The 21,555-nt window shown below is 33.5% G+C and overlaps 1 protein-coding gene across 1 annotated transcript; it reads left to right on the forward strand.

The window, feature by feature from the left end:
• The first annotated feature begins 400 nt into the window (after positions 1-400).
• On the forward strand, positions 401-17,473 carry LOC100934104 (vascular non-inflammatory molecule 3). The gene is made up of 7 exons (XM_003769461.3): positions 401-648; positions 1,094-1,224; positions 7,887-8,079; positions 9,489-9,780; positions 11,294-11,667; positions 13,310-13,483; positions 17,124-17,473. Exons 1-7 carry the CDS (start codon positions 436-438, stop codon positions 17,277-17,279), a joined length of 1,533 nt encoding a protein of 510 aa, XP_003769509.1. The 5' UTR covers positions 401-435; the 3' UTR covers positions 17,280-17,473.
• The last annotated feature ends 4,082 nt before the right edge of the window (positions 17,474-21,555 follow it).

Raw genomic sequence — 21,555 nt, forward strand, 5'->3', positions numbered from 1 at the left:
ACTTAAGTAGCCAGTCCCTCATTACATAAGTATATAATTAACATAGAGATAAAAGATTAAAGCAAGGTGATCTTAGAAAAAAGAATACTAGCAACAAGGGGAAGGGGAGGAGGGAGAACAGATAATAATTTACTAGAAAAATACTATTCTATTATTAGGACATAATAAAAGTGTTAGTGTATTTGGTTTTATGATTTCACTTTCAATACTTGTAATTTGGGCTTGCAAAAATATAAAAAATAATCTTGTGTGTACTATTCAATTTTTCCTGGATATATAACAGTTGTCTTTCACAACCTTCTTTCTCAATGTTGGATTGCATAATATATTTACTGATATACTCCCTAGGTGATAGTGACACAATATGTAGCATTTCCTCATATATAAATACTTTGGTATTCAAGCTTTCTTTATCAGAGTCATTTGTCCCCAGCCATGGTTACTTCCTGGTTCCCCATTTGTGTGATAGCTTTAGCAGCCTGTGTCCTCAGGGTTGACGCCTTAGACACATTCGTGGCTGCTGTATATGAACATGCTGTTATCCTTCCAAATACAACAAAAACACCTGTTTCCCAGGAAGATGCCCTGATGTTGATGAACAAAAACTTGGATGTTTTGGAGAAAGCAATCAAATTGGCAGCTGAGAAGGTATGGTTCTTTGCTGGGCAAGATGCTGGGCCATAAAAAATAAGTTGAAGGGCTCTGTGCTTTTGTTCATATTGAGAAACTAATTTGATTGTTTCTGATTTGGTAAGGATAGAAAGAATGCTAGATTTGAAATCAGAGGATTTGGGTTTAAATTTTGTTTCTGCTACTGGGAAAGTCATTTAACATCTTTGGAGCTATTCTGACTTTTGAGAAGGTTGGATCAGATGATATCCAAGTTTCCTTATAGCTTTATATCAATGATCCTGTGATCCTTTTTGGAGACTAAAACTAAGCTCAGATTCCTGAGGATTGGGTTCTAGTTCTCAATTAACAATCTCTAACTAAGCAAATTATTTGATTCTCTAGGCCTTTGCCTTTTCTTATGTAAGATTACAACCTATATCTTTCTGGATTTAAAATTCTATAATTCCATTGTTTTGAGCAGGGTGCACAAATTATCGTGACCCCTGAAGATGGAATTTATGGCTGGCATTTCACAAGGGAAACCATTTACCCATATCTAGAAGACATCCCAGACCCTCAAGTAAACTGGATTCCATGTACTGAACCAGACAGGTATTTTTATTATTTTTACTGTATAAGCAAAGAAGATATGGTTCTGTAAAAGGCACAGTAACTTTATTTTTTATTGTTAAACTTTTTCAGTAGTATTTTATTTTTACAAAAAGTATAAAGATATTTTTCAATGCTAAATTTTTCCCCTCCTTTCCCTCTCTTCTCCCCAAGACAGCAAGCAATCTGATGTAGGTTAAATGTGTGTAATATTTTTAAACATATTTCCATATTTATCATGTTGTACAAGAGAAATCACACCAAAAGAAAAAAAATGAGAAAGAAACCAAACAAACAAACAAACAAAAAATGAAGATACTTTGCTTTGATTCACATTCATGCTCCTTAATTGTCACTCTGCAAATGAATGGCATTTTCCATTCCAGGACTATTGAAATTGTCTTGAATCACCACATTGTTGAGAAGATTCAAATTTGTCATTTTGCTCAACATCAGCTCATATAATTCTTTCTAGGCTTATTTGAAATCAGCCTGCTCATCATTTCTTATGGAACAATAATATTCCATTAAAAGATAGAGTAACTTTAAAGTAAATGTATTAACTCTAGTTATAATGGAATACCTGAGTTCAAGTCTTGCCTGTGATACTTATTATCTATATGATTCTTACCTAATCATTGAATCTTTCCATACTCCAGATTACAACTGTAAATTGCAAAGTAGATGCCAATCTGCACTAGTAAAAGGAGTTTCTTCATTAGTTGTTACTTATATTATAGTATTATTGTATTACAGTAACCACTGGTCCCATGCCATTCCATAATATTTATAAATAATAAATTATATATGATAGATAGAAAGTACGGTATACTGGATAAAGGTATTACTGGAATGAGGAAGATTTGATTTTGTATTGCCACTGACACATACTAACAGAAAGTGTCTTTCTCACCTAGTGCCCTAAATTTGAATTATAGATGAGTTGAGTTTTTGAGATCTGAACCAATGAACTCCACACCTATCATTGGTTTGCTTTGACAATAAAACAATAGTGCCAAATCCCCACAAAAATTCATTTAAATATGCAAAAATATGTATCATCTGTATAACAGGATACTGTGGTTCCTATGTATCACAAGACAGAGTAGTTGTCTTCTTCCAGCATTTACTAACTCATATAGATCCTGAAAACCAAGTTCAGAAACTATTACTGTGGTTATGAACTCTAGAATAGATTCTGCTTGAATGTCTTCACTTCATAAAACCACTCTCTGGTGTGGGAGGTCAAGAAATCAGGCTTCATTCACATCAATGTTCTGGATTCAATGAGTCAAATTTTTCATAAACAATGCTATTTGACATGTCACCTTTATGGAGAAAGGTGGAACACTCAGCATATATACATACATACATACACACATACAGAAAAAAAAAAAAAAAACTTTTACCATGAATTTTTTATTATATTTAGGACCAAAATTTATAAAAAGCAGAGTTGTTACTCATAAAACTGTTTAGAAAAATCCCACTGATGCAAGTAAAATTTTAATATATAAATTTCTTTTAGTATGTCTGGCTCCTAATGACGTTTTTATATATTTCAATGTTACTATTACATATCTTTTTTCATTGGACTAATGTTTTGTGTTTACAAAATGCAAAGAAGATGCCAGTCTGTACTAATGAAGGATTTTACTCATTGGTAGTTCCTTATACTATAGTAATCATAGGTCTAGTATCATACCATAATATTTATATATAATAAAGTATAAATGATACAAAGAGAACTGTGTCAAATTAAAAATTGTTTATTATGTTTAAATAAATAACTTTAATGGAAATAACCAAGTCTGTTTATCTGTCCATTGAGGATATCATCATTATTGTTAAGACTAATGTTGGTGTACTTTGTTTTGAATAAACAAATGCAATAATACCTTGTATGAAACACTGCATTTGCCAGACATTATTTGTAGAGCGTTTGCTCATTTTATGAAGATTTTACCACACTTTCCCTCTGAATATCAATCTTTCTTAGTTGTGAAGATCGTGTATTTTAAAATCAGCAGGAGTCAGGAATTCAGGTTAGGGGAAAATCGTCAGTCTTTATTCTCAGTGAAGAAGGATCAGAGGTGGAAGATAATCAGTGATAGCAATGTGTGCAGCTGAGTCAAGAAGCTAGCTAGATTAGCAGCCACACGACCAGCAGCTAGGAGAACGGAACCAAGGTCAATCTCTCCCAGCTTCCCTTCCTGTCTCTCTGTCTCCACCCACCAAAATCGTCATTTCCTATACAACACATCAGGACTTGCACAGAGAGTGGGCAGGGACCATTCTTTATCCAATCATGTATATTAATAGAGTATAGTCCAATTACTATTTAGCCTCATGTACTTGGGACCTCAGTGCATCAACTCAAACCTCAGCCCATTACACTTAGTGACTTTAAAAGTGATTATTTGGATAACACTTTTCAGGGCCAACTTCTGTACATAAAATGAAGTTCATATGTTGAATTTTGTTACTTGATACTTGCTGTCTCCTGGAAGTCAAAGTCTAGAATTACTAATAGGAGAAAGATTCAACAAGAGTTGCACAACCTTAACCCTTATGTTAGTCTCTGAACAAAATTCACTAGATGTTGCAAGTATTTTGTTATCATAGCCAGAGGTGCTCAAACTATGGCCCACGGGCCAGATGCAGCAGCTGAGGACGTTTATCCCCCTCACCCAGGGTTATGAAGTTTCTTTATTTAAAGGCCCACAAAACAAAGTTTTTGTTTTTACTATAGTCTGGCCCTCCAACAGTCTGAGGGACAGTGAACTGGCTCCCTATTTAAAAAGTTTGAAGACCCCTCTAATAGACTATGTTAGAATGACAGTACTTAGCAGATTGTTGGAACTTTTCCCAGTGCAAAGAGCATTCACTGTATATTTGACTGTAGTTCAGGAGGACTCATGGTCCTGAATTGTTATCATTTCCCTGAGCTGATAATCCAGGAACCTGATATGATTGATATAATTGAATGCTGATAATCATCTTCAATTAAAGCTGTTATAGTTACAAAACATTTATTTATGTTATTTCATTAGATCATTAAAATACATCTGTGAGAAAAGCAAGGCAAGTATTATAATCTTCTCATAGATGAGAAAATTGAAGTTCTGAAGGAGTGAATTTTCCAGGGTCATACCCAAATATATGAAAGAGCCAGGATATGAACCCAAACCATCTGACTCAGAATCCAATTCTCTTGCTACATTAGTCTGTGTCTTATTTAATCTGAAAGAGAGAGATAGGAGGGAGATTTACTAAGAGACTGAGTTATCAAAAAGAATTAATGCATAAAAAATGCTATCCACATCTTCCTAATTTCTAATGAAAAGAGTTTAGGGGAAAAAAAGTTCAAAGAATGATTTAAAAGTACCTTGTAGTAGAGGAAAACACACTCGAGTTCAAATTTTGGCTCCATGTTGACTGCTTATGAACTCTTCAGCATGACACTTAAATTATCTCAACTGTTAGTCCTCAGCAAAATGAATGAGGTTAGGTTTCAAGGCCTCTTCCCATTCTAAATCTACTAATGATCTTTGAAGTAAAGAACCAGAGGAGTCAAAAAAAAAAAAAGCAAAACAGAATTTCAGAGTCAGGAGGACATCAGTAATCCTGTTATACAACACCCTCTCCCACCCACACACACCCTATCTTCCCAGAAGTGATTCAGACTATGTATCCAAGTGGACAGTTTTGGACTTTGAATAAGGAAAAGGTGCAAATCCTGCTAGATATCTATTAGCTGTATGAGTATAAGAAAATCACTTGCTGTCTTTGGGTTTCAGATTCTCATTTGTAAAATGAAGGAATGAAATTTAGGGGGCCTTTCAATTTCCCCATCAACTTTTATTTTATTTTGATCTGGTAGTCCAAAAAAGGAAGCAGTAATTACAAAGAGCTTCATCAAGGGCAGGTTATACCAAAATTGCTTTATTGTTCATTTTGACATTAGATTGATAAATCAAAACAGTACTCTGAATATAGTTTTCTTTTTTATTTTATTAAAGCCTTTTATTTACAAAACATATGCATGGAAAATTTTTCAACACTGACCCTTAAATTTTCCCCTCCTTCCCCGCCCCCATCTCCTAAAAAGTAGGTAGTCCAATATGTGTTAAATATATATGTTAAATCCAATATAAGTATACATATTTATACAGTTATCTTGCTGCACAAAAAAAAATCAGATTAAGAAGGAAAAAACCAAGAAAGAAAACCAAAATGCAAGTAAACAACAGAAAGAGTGAAAATGCTATGTTGTGGTTCACACTCAGTTCCCACAGTCCTCTTCTTTCTGGGTGTGAATAGTTCTCTTCATCACAGAACAATTGGAACTGGTTTGAATCATCTCACCGTTGAAGAGAGACACGTCATCTGAATATAGTTTTCAATGATTTTAGTAAAGCATTTGACAAAGCAATTCTTATGGAAGGAAAAGATAGGTGCAGACTAGAGAGTAGTACCATTAGAAAGATTTTAAATTGATTGTATGGCTAGACTTAAAGAGTAGTCTTTAACAGTTAAATATCATCTTAAAAATGAAATCTTCTATGGTGTTTCTCAGGAATATGTTAATAGTCAACAATTGGCAAACATTTATTAAGTACTTATTATATACTAGGTGTTGTACTAAGGGATAGGAATGCAAATATGAAAAAAAAAAAATAAAGATAGTTCCTTCCCTCAAAGTACTTACACTCTAATGGGGGAAGATAACATATAGAAGGAAGCTGAAAATATCATGGAGGTAGGGGAAAACATGGAGCATGAAGGTATGGAGAAATCAGAAGATCCAAAAGCAATACATACAGGATATGTGTTTAACCCAATTCTGCTTAATGCTTTTAACAATAATTTGGATGAAGGTCTAGATAGAATGATTATTATTCAGGTAGTAGAAATTTGGAAGATAATGGCTATGATATTGTTAGGATACAAAAAAATATCTTGATAGAGTAGAGCATTGGGATGAATTTGTTTAATTAAAAATTTTTATTGTAAACTTCAACATCAATGAACATGACAATATGGAATTTAGTAAACATTGAAGTAAAGTTTTGCATTAGGATTAAAAAAAACAACTTGACAAGTATAAGATGGGGGAATAACGGCTAGACAGAAGATTTGCTGAAATAAGGTATGGAAGTTGTAATAAATTACAAGTTTTCCTGGGAAATGAATGCAAACTGCTTGCATTTTTGTTTTTCTTCCCGGGTTGTTTCTACTTTCTGAATCCAATTCTCCCTGGGCAACAAGAGAACTGTTCGGTTTTGCACACATATATTGTATCTAGGATATACTGTGACCTATTTAACATGTATAGGACTGCTTGCTATCTTGGGGAGAGGGTGGAGGGAGGGAGGGGAAAAATCGGAACAGAAGTGAGTGCAAGGGATAATGTTGGAAAAAATTACCCTGGCATGGGTTCTGTCAATAAAAAGTTATTTTAAAAAAATAATAAATAAATAAATTACAAGTTTTCGAGCAATCAATATTGTGATGGAGAGCATAAAAGAATATAAAAAACCAAAACCAAAACCTAATGTTCTCTTATATTACAATAAGGAAGAAGTTCAGTACTAGAGAGAGAAAAGAATTAGGGGTCACATGATAGTTGCCTTTTAAAAATTGAAGGTCTATCACATGGAAAAGAATTATTAACTCGATTTTGCTTGAACCGAGGGCAGAATTAGGAGAAAATGGTGGAAGATGTGAAAATGCAGATTTAGAATGGATGTCAGAAAAGACTTCCATACAATTAGAGTTCTTGAAAAATAGATTGCCTACTTCAGGAGGTGGTAAATTGTGTCTCCCTGGAGACCTTCAGGTTGGATGACCATTTATTGGGTATGTTATAGAAGAAATTGGTGTGTGTTTTCTGAAATTGCCTTTATCTCTTGGATTCATCTCAATGAGAATAGCTTGTTGATTAAAAAAAAAATAAGGGCACTAATTAAGAGGAACAGTCTGGGGCATTTATACTATTTTTCTAGAAATTTTAGACTGGCATAAGAGGAGGCAGAACAAAATATTTGATTTGGACTAACATAATTCATCTATTCTGTGATAAAGCCAGGATTAGAATTCAAGTCTCTGGTTTTTGTACCTATTACTCTTACTAGAAAACAGAGCTTTAATAGTGATTATAATTAGATTGAAAGATTTACTGTTTCCCCCAATTTTGCAACCTGTAGTGCAGGATGCATATTCGATTTGCAAGTTTTAAAGAGATTATTCATGCATGAAAAAAAATAAAACTTTCAACTCTGTACCATAGTTAAAATTCCAAGCCTTATCTTTGGTTGCCTACATGATCCACAGTACAAGAAAATGCTATTTGTCTTTCCACCTAAAATAATTGTTACCTGGTTACATGCCAAATATAATACTCTTGCTAGTAGTACAAAATGGTATTTAGTAGACTACAATAAATGGAAATTATTAAAGTAGATTACAATTCATGGAATGGTAAATGTTCCTTTAAATGTATTCATACTAACATGGATTTAGACCTGGAATGTTCTTAGAGGATAAGTGACTTATTTTCCATTACATTCTCTATTACTTAGGCTGATGATATAATACTGTGTATGTATGATCAACAAAACAATCATCTATAAATCCACCTCTTGAATTTAAATTTGAACTAGATTTGGCTATTCACCAGTGCAAAAAAGACTTAGCTGCTTGGCCAGAGAAAACTCTATCTATGTGGTGGCAAATATTGGAGACAAGAAAGAATGTGATGTCAATGACTTCAACTGTCCATCTGATGGCCGGTACCAATACAACACTGCTGTAGTGTTTGATTCAAAGGGGAAACTGGTTGCCAGATACCATAAGGTAATAAGTTATTATATATAGTAAAATAATTAACATTCTTTTCTTATTGATTAAATCCCTCATTTGAAAAAGAAAAAAGATTAAATTCTGTAGCATCATGCTCTGACCATTGATAAGAAAGCATGTTAGAGATAGTTAAGTTGGGTTTAACAGGATTTCTGGGCTTTTTTGTACCTTATGAAAAGGAGGTAGAAGTCCTGCACTCTTTAGAATAAGCTTTGACTGACCAGCCAATTACTTTGCTTTCTTTTCTTTTCTTGTCAAGCAGCTGCCAGATGTAGCACATTGACCAAAAATGTTACACAAGACACTCCATTCAACAGCTTTAAGACAACATAATACAAAGTGAATAACAGATAATGTGAGCATTATTCAGACCAAAAAAAAAAAAAAAATCTCAGGTGTGAATTTTTTTAAAAAGGGCTTATTGACTGAAGCTAATCTAACTGACCATCAGTGTTGGCTTTTTGATTTGCACAAGTATAACAAAGAACTAGCATTAATGTTATCTTCATGCTTTATACTTCATAATGAGTAAAGGGAATTAATTAGCTTCATAAAATTTTAAGTAGCCACCCAGGCTACTTGCCAGGATCAAGCTTCCTAAAATCAACTTGAAGCAAACTCCATAAATATATATATCTGGAAGAAGCACTATGAGAACAGAATCAAATCAATTGTGAACACAAATTCAATTGGGAAATGGACAACAAAGGCCCTAAGATGCAACAATTTTTTACTTTTATATAGATGTTGGGTAAAGGGAAGGAATGTCCCTGATGTAATCTAGTCATTTCCGATTTTAGGTAATTTTAGGTAAGAATTACCAATTTTTTTTTTAATTCAGTAGTTTCTATGCTTCTGAAGGAATACAATTGCTAGGGGCATCTTATGATCTTTAGCATACTGGGTCAAAGACCTGATTATTTAGCTTCAGTCACTAGACTACAGAGGAATGAAATTCAAGATTTGAACATGAATAGCTCTGAAAAGGAATGACATGTCAGACCTGTGCTTACTTTTGTAGCTAAGGAGAAGATGGATTGAAATAGGGATACACTTGAGAGAGAGAGAGACTAACCAGAAGGTTACTGAAATATTGCAGGCATAATGTGACGAGGGCCTTCACCTTTGTGGTATTGTGCCAGCAGTGTGAATGAAGAAAAAGGAACTTACATAACTTACATAAGATATATTGGCAGAAATACCTATAAAAGATAAAGATAAAAGAGATAAACTCTTCATTTCACATACATAGGTTACATAATGTAAAATTTCCTCTCATTAATGTACCCCAATTTTATGTAACTCTCTTGACCCATATGTGAAGGAAACATTCATATAATATTAAACACATATTTATTTGGTGGATTATTTCTTATTGTCTTTTCCTTCCATTTCTCTAATAGTACAATCTCTTTGCATCTGAAGTTCAGTTCAACTTCCCTAAAGATTCAACTTATGCAACCTTTGATACACCTTTTGGAAAGTTTGGCATTTTCACTTGCTTTGATATATTCTCTTATGATCCTGCTGTAATTTTGGTGGATAAATTCCAAGTGGACAGCATAGTGTTCCCCACAGCTTGGATGAACACTCTGCCCCTCTTGTCTGCTGTTCCATTCCATTCATCCTGGGCTAAAGCCATGAAGGTCAATCTCCTTTCAGCAAATACTCACAATACCAGGATGCAAATGACAGGTAATTTACTCAACCATTAGCTTTTCATATTAGTTAACTCTATTGATTACAACATTTATGCTTTATAACAACTTGTTCTTGATCAATGAAACATTTCTCCATCAGATGAGGAAATTTAAGCTCATAGAAATTAAACAATTTCTTCAAAACCATAGGATAATTAATATTGTTTTCAGTATAGATTATTTTCTAATCTTTGGCTAAAACTTTTTTTTATTAAATTAAGTATAATTTGAATAACAAATTATCAAGTTATTAAATAATATCTCTCTATACTGCATAATGAATAAGTTTGGGGAGGAATAACTCCCAACTCTAACATTAACTCTTTATATAACCTCAGGGAAGTAACCAATTAAGCCTTATAATGAGGAGAATAACTTGTGCTATTTCTTATCTATTCCTATCTTATTTCCCCATCTTTAAAATGAAAAGAATAATACTTGTGCTATAGATGTTTATTAATGAAAAAGTGCTATAGAAACAAAAAAACTCATGCTTCTTTTTGTATCATTCCAATTCTTAAGGATTTGTGATTTTTGTCAATGTCATTATTCATTTTACTAATATAAATAGCAACTCTTATATATTCTAATCATCATGTTTTATATGTATTATTTCCATTAAAATGTGAGTTCTTTGAGAGTAAAAAGTCTTCTTTCTCTTTTTTATTTCTATTTGTTAACACTTGGCATAATGCTTTATACATAGTAAATGATTTACAAATGGCTCATTCATTCATTCATTAACCTATTCTTTTATTAATAAGCAGTTTCAGCTGAAAAATATGTCACCTTTGAACCATATTTCTGGTGTTGAGGCACTCTTTATTTAGCTAGACTTATTCTTGAATAATAGATATTCCACAAAATGATTGTTATAAATTAAATTTTTCTCCACATACTGACCATACTTTTTTTCCCTTTTCCTAGTGGTTCTCAATTCTACACTGCTTTAATATGTACAAACCACTTCCCACACTCTGGTGTGACCCCTGCTTTAAGCATTTCTTTAGAATTTCTCTTTTCAGTCATAGGTTGTTATGTGCACTGACAGAGAGTTCTCACTCTGGGAAGTCCATACATCAACATTACAGACTCTTCATGAATCCTTGTATTCCTAACAAGTCAAAGAAGGGAATGCTATTCAAGTATTTAACTGGCTTTCAAGACTTGATAAAAATTAGCTATCATTAGTTGTGGTAACTGGTAATATTAGTGGAAATAAGATCCCTAGAAATAGTAGCCCCATTTTATAGAGAAAGAAATGTACAATCACATCAAATGCTTTGTCAAATGTGGTTCAGCTAGTGTTAATATCAGACCTCAAACCTTTTGACATTAGCTGTTTCCATGAACAATTTTTAATGGTGTAAAAATTTTAGATTTTATTCCTTCAAATTTAACTGAGAGACACTTGGCACTTTGAATTTGCAGCAATTTAAAAAATAAATAAACCCAAGAATGAAACTAAGTTTTGTTTATTTTAATAAAAATGTGTTTTTTATCCTAAGGGAGTGGAATCTATGCACCAGAGGCAGTTAAAGTTTATTACTATGACATGGAAACAGAAAGTGGCCAGCTATTACTATCAGAACTGAAGTCACGGCCTCGAACTTCTTCCAACTACCCTGCAGCAGTAGATTGGAGTGCCTATGCCAAAAATGTCAAGTCATTTACTTCTGATCAGGCAAACTTCCCTGGGAATATCTATTTTGATGAGTTTATCTTCACTGAACTTAGTAAAGACACAGGAAATTACACCGTTTGCCAAAAAGACCTCTGCTGTCACTTGAGTTACAAGATGTCTGAGAAAAGAAGTGATGAAGTATATGCACTAGGGGTTTTTGATGGTCTTCATACTGTTCAAGGAGAATATTATCAACAGGTAATATAGCTTTCAAAAATATCCAGAGTGGATTTTGTTTTGGCTAGATTATTCATGCTATTAGAGCATATCACATATTTTAAAAAGAGTACTGGTATAAATTGACTCCAGTAATTTTATTATTTTTAATTTGAATTAAATTTTATTTTTAATACTGAAATTTATGAAAAAAAGAAAATGTCTACTAAGTAGAACAAAAAAACCCCAACTTTCTTTTTAAATAATAAATTATATATATATATATATATATATATGTATATGTCTCATAGCTGTCCTACTTACCTTTCTTCTGAAATTCCTTTGTTCTCTTTTGTTCATTTAAAAAAAATGTTTCAGTGATTTCTTAGTATTTTTTTTTCTTTTCTTTATTTTGGTCACCATTATTGATAGCTTCTTTTCCCCCTGGCTATCACCCCAGAAAAAAAAGAAAAGCAATTATTGTAGCAAATAAGCAAAGTCAAGCAAAACAAACTCAAACATTTTCTATAACCAAGAATATGTATCTCATTTTGCACCTTGATTCCATCTTCTTTCTGTCAGGAGGTGGATAACATACTTCATACCTAGTCTTTTGGAATGATTATGAGTTATTTGAGTGATCAGAATCCTTAAGTTTTGCAAAGTTGATTGTCTCTTCAGTGTTGTTAGAGGACAAATTCCTGACCAAGTTCTGCTCACTTTACTCTGTAGTGGTTCATTTATGTCTTTCCAGTTACTCTGAAACAATTCCTTTTAACATTTCTTATGGTATAATACTCTATTATATTCATATATCATACTTTGTTCAGCTATTCCTCAATTAGTAGAAACCCTCCTTTTTTCTAGTTTTTTTTCTTACAACAAATAGAGCTGCTATAAATCTTTGTACACAAGGGATTCTTTGATTTCTTTGGGATATGGGCCCTATATTTGTTGAGTCAAAGAGTATGCATAATTTAGAGGCTTTTGGGGCAGAGTTCCAAATAGCTTTCTTAGCTCTAATATACTTATCTTCCAGTATCCACTCCCATAATTACCTCTCTCTTTTTCATATTTTTGCTAACAAGATAGGAATAAGGTGGAACTTTGAAATTGTTTAATCTACATTTCTCCAATCATTAAACATTTGGAAAATTTTTGTAAGTTTGTTGTTATTTTGAATATTTTCCTTTGAAAATTGCCTTTGACAATTTATCTGTTAGTAATTATTCATATTTCTTTGAATTTGTTTCTTATGTATCTTGGATAGGAGGCCTTTATTAGAGAAAAAAAAAACAACTTGACGCAAGAAATTTCCACCATTTAATTGTTTGTTTTTTTAATTTTAATTGTTTTTGATTTTAAATTTTAAAATTTAAACTGCATTGGTTTTGTCTGTTCAAAAACTTTTAAACTTTGTGTAATCAGAATTGTCCATTTGTTTTCTATGCGTCTTTCTATTTCTTATTTAGTCCTATGCTCTTTCCCTAACCATAGCAAGAAAGATATTTTCTTCTTTGCTTCTCTAATTTGTCTGTAATATGACTTTCTTCATCTAGATAAAGCTCCTGATTTTTGAAAACCTCACTCTCTTTCTGTATTAGTATGATTGTGTTCTAGGAAAAACAATGTGTCTTTTCATTTTCATATAATTTTTTTAACATTTTTATGTTTTCCCATCCAGATATGCACATTATTAAAGTGCCAAACAGCTGATTTAAAAACTTGTGGTGAGCCAATTGGATCAGCTTTCACCAAATTTGAAGAATTTTCCCTCAGTGGCACATTCCATACCAGTTATGTCTTCCCACAGATAGTGCTAAGTGGCACTCAACTTGCAACTGAACAACACTTTGAGGTAGGATGGTGCATTGAATATTTCTGAATAAAAATAACTGTCATCTATACTTATGACTTAAAATATGAAAGAATTCTATATACCTTTTTGTCATTAGAAACTCATAACAATCTGTATGGTAAGTACTAATGGTATTATTTTATAAGTGAGGAATCTAAGGTTTGATAAAGTTAGGCCACTTGACCATAGATAAGCAAAGAAGAAAATGTCTTCCTTGGCTATGGATAAGGAAAGAATTTATGGACTAGTTCTTCAGTAACAAAGGTAGGGTGTGCCTAACATTCTATATACCTTTTTATCACTAAACCTCATAATAACTCTGAATGGTGGGCACTACTAGTATTATCTTACAAGGGAGGAAGTTGAGTTTTGATAAATTTAGGCGACTTGCCCAGAATTGAATAGTTCTTCAGTAACAAAGATAGGATGAAGATCCATGTCTTGCTGAAATATAGATCCAACACTCTATCCATCATGTTATGTTGCCTCTAAGAACTATTTTTTGAACTGAGTAGTAACCAGATGTGATTGGTTTAGAGAAAGAAATACAATTCTAACTTGTTCAAACATCATTTTATTTTCACTTAATATTCCATAGTTTTGGATTCATGATTTTTGTAATCAAAATAAAATGTTGAAACCATTTGTTTTGGATGATAGTATGAAGTAGCTGAAGTCCTGGTTAGTTACTGGTGAGATATGCAGTATTTATGGAATTTGTTGGATAGCCAAGGGAAGTGGGGGGTGGGGGACAAGGAGGGGAAGAATTTCAGAAATCCTTTAGTACCATCCTTTCATTTCACAGGTTTACAAATGGACCTGAAGAGACTATGTGACTCAAATTGAGTTGTGGTAGAGCCAGAGTTGACAATCAGGATTCTTATATTTGTCTAGGGCAATGTTCTTCCCTCTATATTAATTCTCCTCCTCTATATTCATAGTTGTATTCCTATATCTATACAGGCTAATGTTCTTCCTTCTATATTACTTTTCCTTCATATCATAGTTGTGTGATTGTCAGCATTCAGGAAAGCTGTGATAAGGAACAGAACATATCATGATAAACAGAGGTACCTAGGGGACACTGTGATTAGTGATCTGGGTCTGGAGTCAGGAAGACATAATTTCAAATTTGGCCTCAACTACCTCTCAGCTGTAAAATAGAGATAATACTGTATCCACTTGCAGGGTCATTGTGAGCATCAAATGAAATAAAATCCATAAAAGTTCTTAACATAGTGCCTGGCATATAGTAGTCACTATATAAATATTTTTTTCCTTTTCCCCTTCATATTCCCCACTAATTAAATTCTATCAAGTGATGTTGAAGGAATAAAGTCTAACAAATCCATATCACAATGATGCAGTGATACCTAGGGCAAACCTGGGGTGTGGGAAGAATGGTTGAAGTTAAAAGGGAGCATCAGCTAGTAGTGTGGAAAGTGATGTTTCCTGAATTTTGGGTTTGGAGGGCTTCATGAATATCCAATCACTTTCCAAGACTTAACATTTTTAACTCCATTTATCTTATACTTTTTGCCACTCACTTGACCACTACCTTAATTCAGCTTATCCCCACCCTGTGATGGGAGTGATATATTGAAACCATCCTTGCATCTTGATTAGCTAAAGTGAGGCTTTTGTTATCACAGGCTAGTTACAACATAAGACAGTCATAAGGAGCTCCAGGCATCTGATACTTGGATCACAAGAGACATTTTGGAGGCAGGGAAGCCTGCTTTGTATGAATCAGCTTGGTGTGTCCTCAATGCATATCCTTGTTCATTACCCTTTTCTTGCCATAATGAAGCGTGTCTCCTCTTGTTAACTGTTGAATGACTTATTTCTGCGTCATTTCCTTCTCATATCAAACATAAAGTCCCAGAATGGAGGCCTGTCTGAACCAGGCCAGCCTCAAATACACAGCTAGTCTGAAATATTGCAACAAGCTCTTAATTGATAATCTTGCTTCTCATCTCCTCTCTCTCTACTCCATCCTCCATACAGGAAAAAAATAATCTTTCTGAAGCACAAATTGGATCATGTTACTCCCTCCCTCAAGAATCATCAGTAGCTTCTCATCATTTCTATGATGTAACTCGAGTTCCTCAGCATGGCATTTAAAACCCTGTGCAATCAAGGGCTACTAGGCCTTTCCAGGCTTATCCATACTTTGTCTTAGAGGCAAACTATTCTAATTACATTTCTGGGGATATCTTAATTATGGTAGCTTTGTCCAGACTGTACCCTATTTCTGAAAAGTGATCCCTCTTCCTCTAGAATTATTTTAGTATTATTAACTTTGACTTCTTTAGCTTTCTTTTTATAAGATTTTTTCTTGTTATCTTTTTTTCTAGTTATACACATACATTAATTAAAAAAATTTTTTTCATTATTATCTTTTTATTTACAAAACATATGCATGGATAATTTTTTCAACACTGACCCTTGCAAAACCTTCTGTTCCTTATTTTCTACTCCTTGCCCCCTACTCCATCCCCTAGATGGCAGGTAGTCCAATACATGTTAAATAGGTTAAATTATATGTTAAATCCAATATATGTATACATATTTATGAAGTTATCTTGCTGCACAAGAAAAATCGGATCTAGAAAGAAAAAAAAAAACTTGAGAAGAAAAACAAAAATACAAGTAAATAACAGAAAGAGTGGAAATGCTATGTTGTGATCCACACTCAGTTCCCACAGTCCTCTCTCTAGGAGTAGATGGCTCTCTTCATCACTGAACAATTGGAATTGGTTTGAATCATCTCATTGTTGAAGAGAACCATGTCTGTCAGAACTGGTCATCATATAGTCTTGTTGCTATGTATAATGATCTCCTGATTCTGTTCATTTCACTCAGCATCAGTTCATGTAAGTCTCTCCAGACTTCTCTGAAATCATCCTGTTGGTCATTTCTTATAGTACAATAATATTCCTTAAGATCTCTTTGGGATATAAGCCCAGTAGTAACACTGCTGGGTTCAAGGGCATGCACAGTTTGATAACTTTTTGAGCATAGTTCCAAACTGCTCTCCAGAATGGTTGGATCTATTCATAATTCCACCAACAATGAATCAGTGTCCCAGTTTTCCCATATCCCCTCCAATATTCATCATTATCTTTTCCTGTCTTCTTAGCCAATCTGACAGGTGTGTAGTGGTATGTAAGAGTTGTCTTAATTTGCATTTCTCTAATCAATAGTGATTTGGAGCACTTTTTTATATGATTAGAAAGTTTCAATTTCTTCCTCTGAAAATTGTCTATTCATATCCTTTGACCATTTGTCATTTGGAGAACATACATTAATTTTTTTTTTTTTTGGCAATTGGGGTTAAGTGACTTGCCCAGGGTCCCACATCTAGGAAGTGTTGTGTCTGAGACCAGATTTGAACTCAGGTCCTCCCGACTTCAGGACTGGTGCTCTATCTACTGTGCCACCTAACTGCCCCGATACATTAATTTTTAATAGATATTTCTTTATGAATCATGGTAAGAGAAAAATTTCTTCAGCTTTCTTTGAAAATAAGTGATACAGGGCTGAAAATTATGATAGATTTCTTCAGTTAGAAAATTTCATTTATATGGAGATTAAATCTTATGTAATCATTGACCATTGTCTTCATTTTCTTTCTTAGGTGTTGAGTGATGGTCGTTTGCAGAGCAGAAGTGATGTTCCATTGCCTATTTTAGCGATGACACTATATGGGAGAGTATTTGAGAAAGATCCACCTCGTCTAGGACAGGGTGATCATACTTTACAAAGAGGCAATATGGAAAGAACACAGAGCTAAGAGATTATCTGGACTCTAATTTCTATTGGTTTCTAATTAGCTACCAAATATAGGAACTTGGGCAAGTCATACACATACCCACACAAACACACACACATAAATGGGTCCATTTTGATACAGATTTCTTATTGTTTAAGTGGCAAGTATATTTTTTAGAATAATTGAGAATAACAATAAACTATCTATTGATTAGACATTCAGTGAAATGCCTTTTGATTTATTACTTGTTAGATTATGCTAGGTCATGTGTCTGAAAATTCTACAATTAAACACATTAAATTAAAATGGAAAAGTTTTAAAATGAGTAGTAATGAGTTCAAATTCCAATTCAGATATCTAACTAGATGTGGGATCTTAAGCAAATGATTTTAACTCTCTTACCCTAAGTCTCCTCATCTATAAAATAGAGGTAGTAACAAATTAGTCAATCAATCAATATTCATTAAGCACTTGCTATGTGCTAAGTACAAAGATCTTGAGTATCAAATGAGATAATATATGCTTTGCAAACTTTGAATCACTTTATAAATGTTTTTGTTGTAACTATTTTAAATTCAATCTCTAAATAGTTAATTTTTATTTTCTCCAGGACCACAGCAGGTAGAATTTAGGAGATATGACCTCAGTTTTTGCCCTAGTAAATATTTTTTTTTTTTTAGGAAGAACACGACAAAACAACCAATTATTACAAAGATTACATAAGATCAACGAAATTTTCTAGCTCAAGAAATCTACCATAATTTTCGGCCATGTGTCACTTATTTTTAAAAAGCTGAAATAATTTTTCTCACTTAACATGATTCATAAATAAATGTCTATTAAAATTAATGTATATGTATAACCAGAAAAAAAGAAAAAAATTTAAAAGAAGTATAAGTTAATGATACTAAATGGTAGATGAAGAGGGAGCACTTGTCAGAAATAGGGTACAACCTCCACAAAGCTATGTAGATGAGATATCCCCAGAAATGTAAATAAAATGGTTTGATTCCAAGATAAAGTATATGTCTTGGATAAGCCTGGAAAGGCCCACTGGCTCCATATTATATATGGTTTTAAATGCCAAGAACATGATAAAACAGTAGAGGGCCAGAATCTGTGCTAAACATTGCTTTTCCCCCTTTCAGGACACTTTCTTAGGAGAAATAAGACTGAGAAATTATCAATGATTATTTCTAGGAAGTTGCTTTCTTTCCAAGCTCCCTTCATCTTGAAAAACACGTTACACCATCCAATAATAGGACATTAAGAAGTAATTTTAACCTACTTCCTACAACTTGCTTTTTACAACAAAACCTGTTGATTTCTATTCATTCTTTTTGGGTAATGGTTCTTGCCTCAGTATTCTCTTTCCCTCCACATAATCACATCTTGCTTGTTCCTTATTATCTGTTTTGAACTGATGTAATTTTTTGAGGCTTTGCTTCTGGATATTTTCAAATTGTCTCCTGTGTTTGAGCTTGCCTGTCATCATAGTAGCTATCATTGAGGTTTTTTGTTTGTTTGTTTACTTTTTTTGTTTAATTATTTCAACTTCATTCTTGAGTTTGGACTTTATATTAATGACAAGTTCAACACACTTTGGGGGAAAGGGGACAGGTTTGACCCCAGATTCTGTCCTTTTATATATATCCTTCTACTGCTTTCATAGCTGAGATTGGGATTGAAAGTTTTCAGTACATAGTCACTGGTGTGATCCTGCGAGTGGCTTGTTTCCTGCCACACTGGTCTGAATTTTGAAAGTTCCTGATCCAGTTTTCATCAATTGGTTTATTCACAGTTAAATTTTAGTAAGTATCTATTGAACTCAGTATCTGTTAGATTATTGAGAGGCTTTTTTTCAGTTTGGAGTGACTGAACCTTGCTCCCTTTTTTTTTTCTGGGACTCCTGCCCTGGTTATTTCATGTAGATTTAGATGCTAGAGTAAATTTTAGAAATGAATCTCTCTTGGTATGATCCTGGGCTCAATTACATAACATTTCTGGAACTGATTTCTCGATCAGTGAACAAGTAGGATGGGCTCATATAATTCAGAACTAAGCAATAGTCACTGAACTGACACATAGCCCCATGTAAATTCAAGGATCCCTTAGGGTCTCTCATGGTTCCTGCCATGGCATTATATCTCATCTTTCTAAATGACTGAAAAGCTTTTCTCATTCTTGACTAGTCCTGCATCCCTAGTGTCCACAGATCTCTCTGTTTGCCTCCCAAGCCTCTCTAGGATGAAAAAAAAATGAAAATTAGAAGAAAGAAGTTAAATAAGAATTCCTAGAAGAGTTTAAAAGTGAGCTAAAATAATTTTTAAAAACTAAATGATAGATGCTGAAGGAAAATATAAATTTAGTTTTAAAAATGGTAAAAACTTTATTGAAGGAAATATCCTAGATATGTTTTATGAAATCATAAAAGAAAACTGCCCAGATATTTTAGGGGAGCTACAAGGTTAAGGAAAAATAGTTCAAGCAGTGAGGAAGAATTTAAATGCCTTAGAGCCACAGGCTTGAGCACACAAAACTTAGCAACAATTTTAAGGAATGGAGAGCTTGAAATATATTTTTGAAGGTAAAGAATCTGAATTTATAACCAAGAATCACAGACCTGAGTATAATCCTGCAGGAGAATAAAATATATTGTTAATGAAATCTAGGATTTTCAAGTATTTCTGATAACTATACCAGAGCTAAGTAAAACATTTGGTGCATAAAATTAGGGCTCAATAAAAGCATAAAAAAGGTAAACATAAATGGGAAATCATAAGTGACTAAAAAAAATAAACTGTTAACCTTCTAATATGGAGAGATGGGATATTTAACCACCTTGAACCTTATTATCACCAGATATCTTAGAGGGACTCTAATTAGACAGAGGGCTTAGGTATGATTCTATTATATTTGGATGATCTCAAAAGAATGGAAAAGTGAAATGTACTGCAAGAGGGAAGATGAGAGAGGAATGAATACAAATATAAAATATATTCAACCTATTCTGGAGGAGAGAACATGGGGTAATGGATTGAGACCTAAGCTTAGAATGAGGAAGAATCACAGCTTTTTGTTAGATTTGAGTCTAGACTCTGATCAATATAGACTAAGAAATCACTAGTAATTTTGGAGAGAACTCTTTCAGGGGAATTCTAACATTGGAAATTGGATTGTAAAAACTTAAAAATGAGGTACTTATAGATAGCCTTCCCAAGGAGTTTGGCCACAAAGGGCAGAAGAAATATAGGACGATAATTAACAAAGATGCAAGGATTATGATGTTCAGTGTTTTGTTTTGTTTTTGAGGACAGGGCAAAAATGGGCATGTTTGTAGACAGTAGGAAATAAACCAGTAGATATGAAGGATTGGGAAAAAGTAAAAGGGTCAGAATGACAGAGGGGGAAATCTGTCTGGATTCCCATCTGGACATGGGATGGAATGGAAGAGCTTGACAAGCAGAAAGAAGTTAGCCTTAGTAAGTATTAAGTCCATTTCATTATATGAAATATGGGTGCAAGAGAAGATCATGGTGGAAGGCATCTGAGTGATATGAAATGAGGAAGAGCAGAGAAGAAGGAGCACATGGGGAATGACTTCATTTTTTTTTTTTTTTTGTTTAAAAAAATGAGGTAATATTCTTACTAGAGAAAGTGGAAGCTATGGGAGGTTTGAGCAGGGATAAAAAGGATTAGAAGAGTCACTTTGGAGAAAGGGGTAGTGAATTGATAAGGCAGGATTACCTAGCAGCAGAGAGGACCCAGCTAGGTGCTTTTCTTCACTTTTACTCCACAGCATGTGAGCAAAGGTGGCAAATGGTGGGAGTGATGTAAAGCTGAGCACAATTGGGAAAATATTAAGGGATTATGGGATCCTCAAGAGAGGGTGGCAATGTGGAATTTAATTGGTTCACTGAATGGTCAAGAAATGCAGAAAGAAAACTGGCTAGTCCAAAGGAGATGGTTTGAGGGAGAATTGAGGGGTGAGTGAATGACTGGAAATCACAATAGAGATGAAGAATAAATTTTAGTAATAGGAGACAGGTAATAGTGAAAAGCCAATAAATTATGGTCAGGTAAAAATAATTTAAGAGAAGCATAAAAAAGTAAATATGAATTAGATATCATAAAGAACTCAATTAGGCAAAAGTATTTATATTCTTCCATGAGAAGATGATATATGTAACTCCTAAGAACCATCACCATTAGGACATTTTGAAAACATCTACATAGACAGAGGGAATGGATATATGTTAAGGACCACACCTAAGTACAAAACCCAGAAAACCTGTAA

Source organism: Sarcophilus harrisii, chromosome 4 (genome assembly GCF_902635505.1).
Source record: "Sarcophilus harrisii chromosome 4, mSarHar1.11, whole genome shotgun sequence".
NCBI lineage: Eukaryota > Metazoa > Chordata > Mammalia > Dasyuromorphia > Dasyuridae > Sarcophilus > Sarcophilus harrisii.

Excerpts from the sequence above, each read along its gene's own strand:
- LOC100934104 (XM_003769461.3), top strand. The coding sequence starts at position 436 with ATGGTTACTTCCTGGTTCCCCATTTGTGTGATAGCTTTAGCAGCCTGT. Across the intron at positions 649-1,093 it reads TCAAATTGGCAGCTGAGAAG|GGTGCACAAATTATCGTGAC; the intron begins GTATGGTTCTTT and ends TGTTTTGAGCAG. Across the intron at positions 1,225-7,886 it reads CCATGTACTGAACCAGACAG|ATTTGGCTATTCACCAGTGC; the intron begins GTATTTTTATTA and ends AATTTGAACTAG.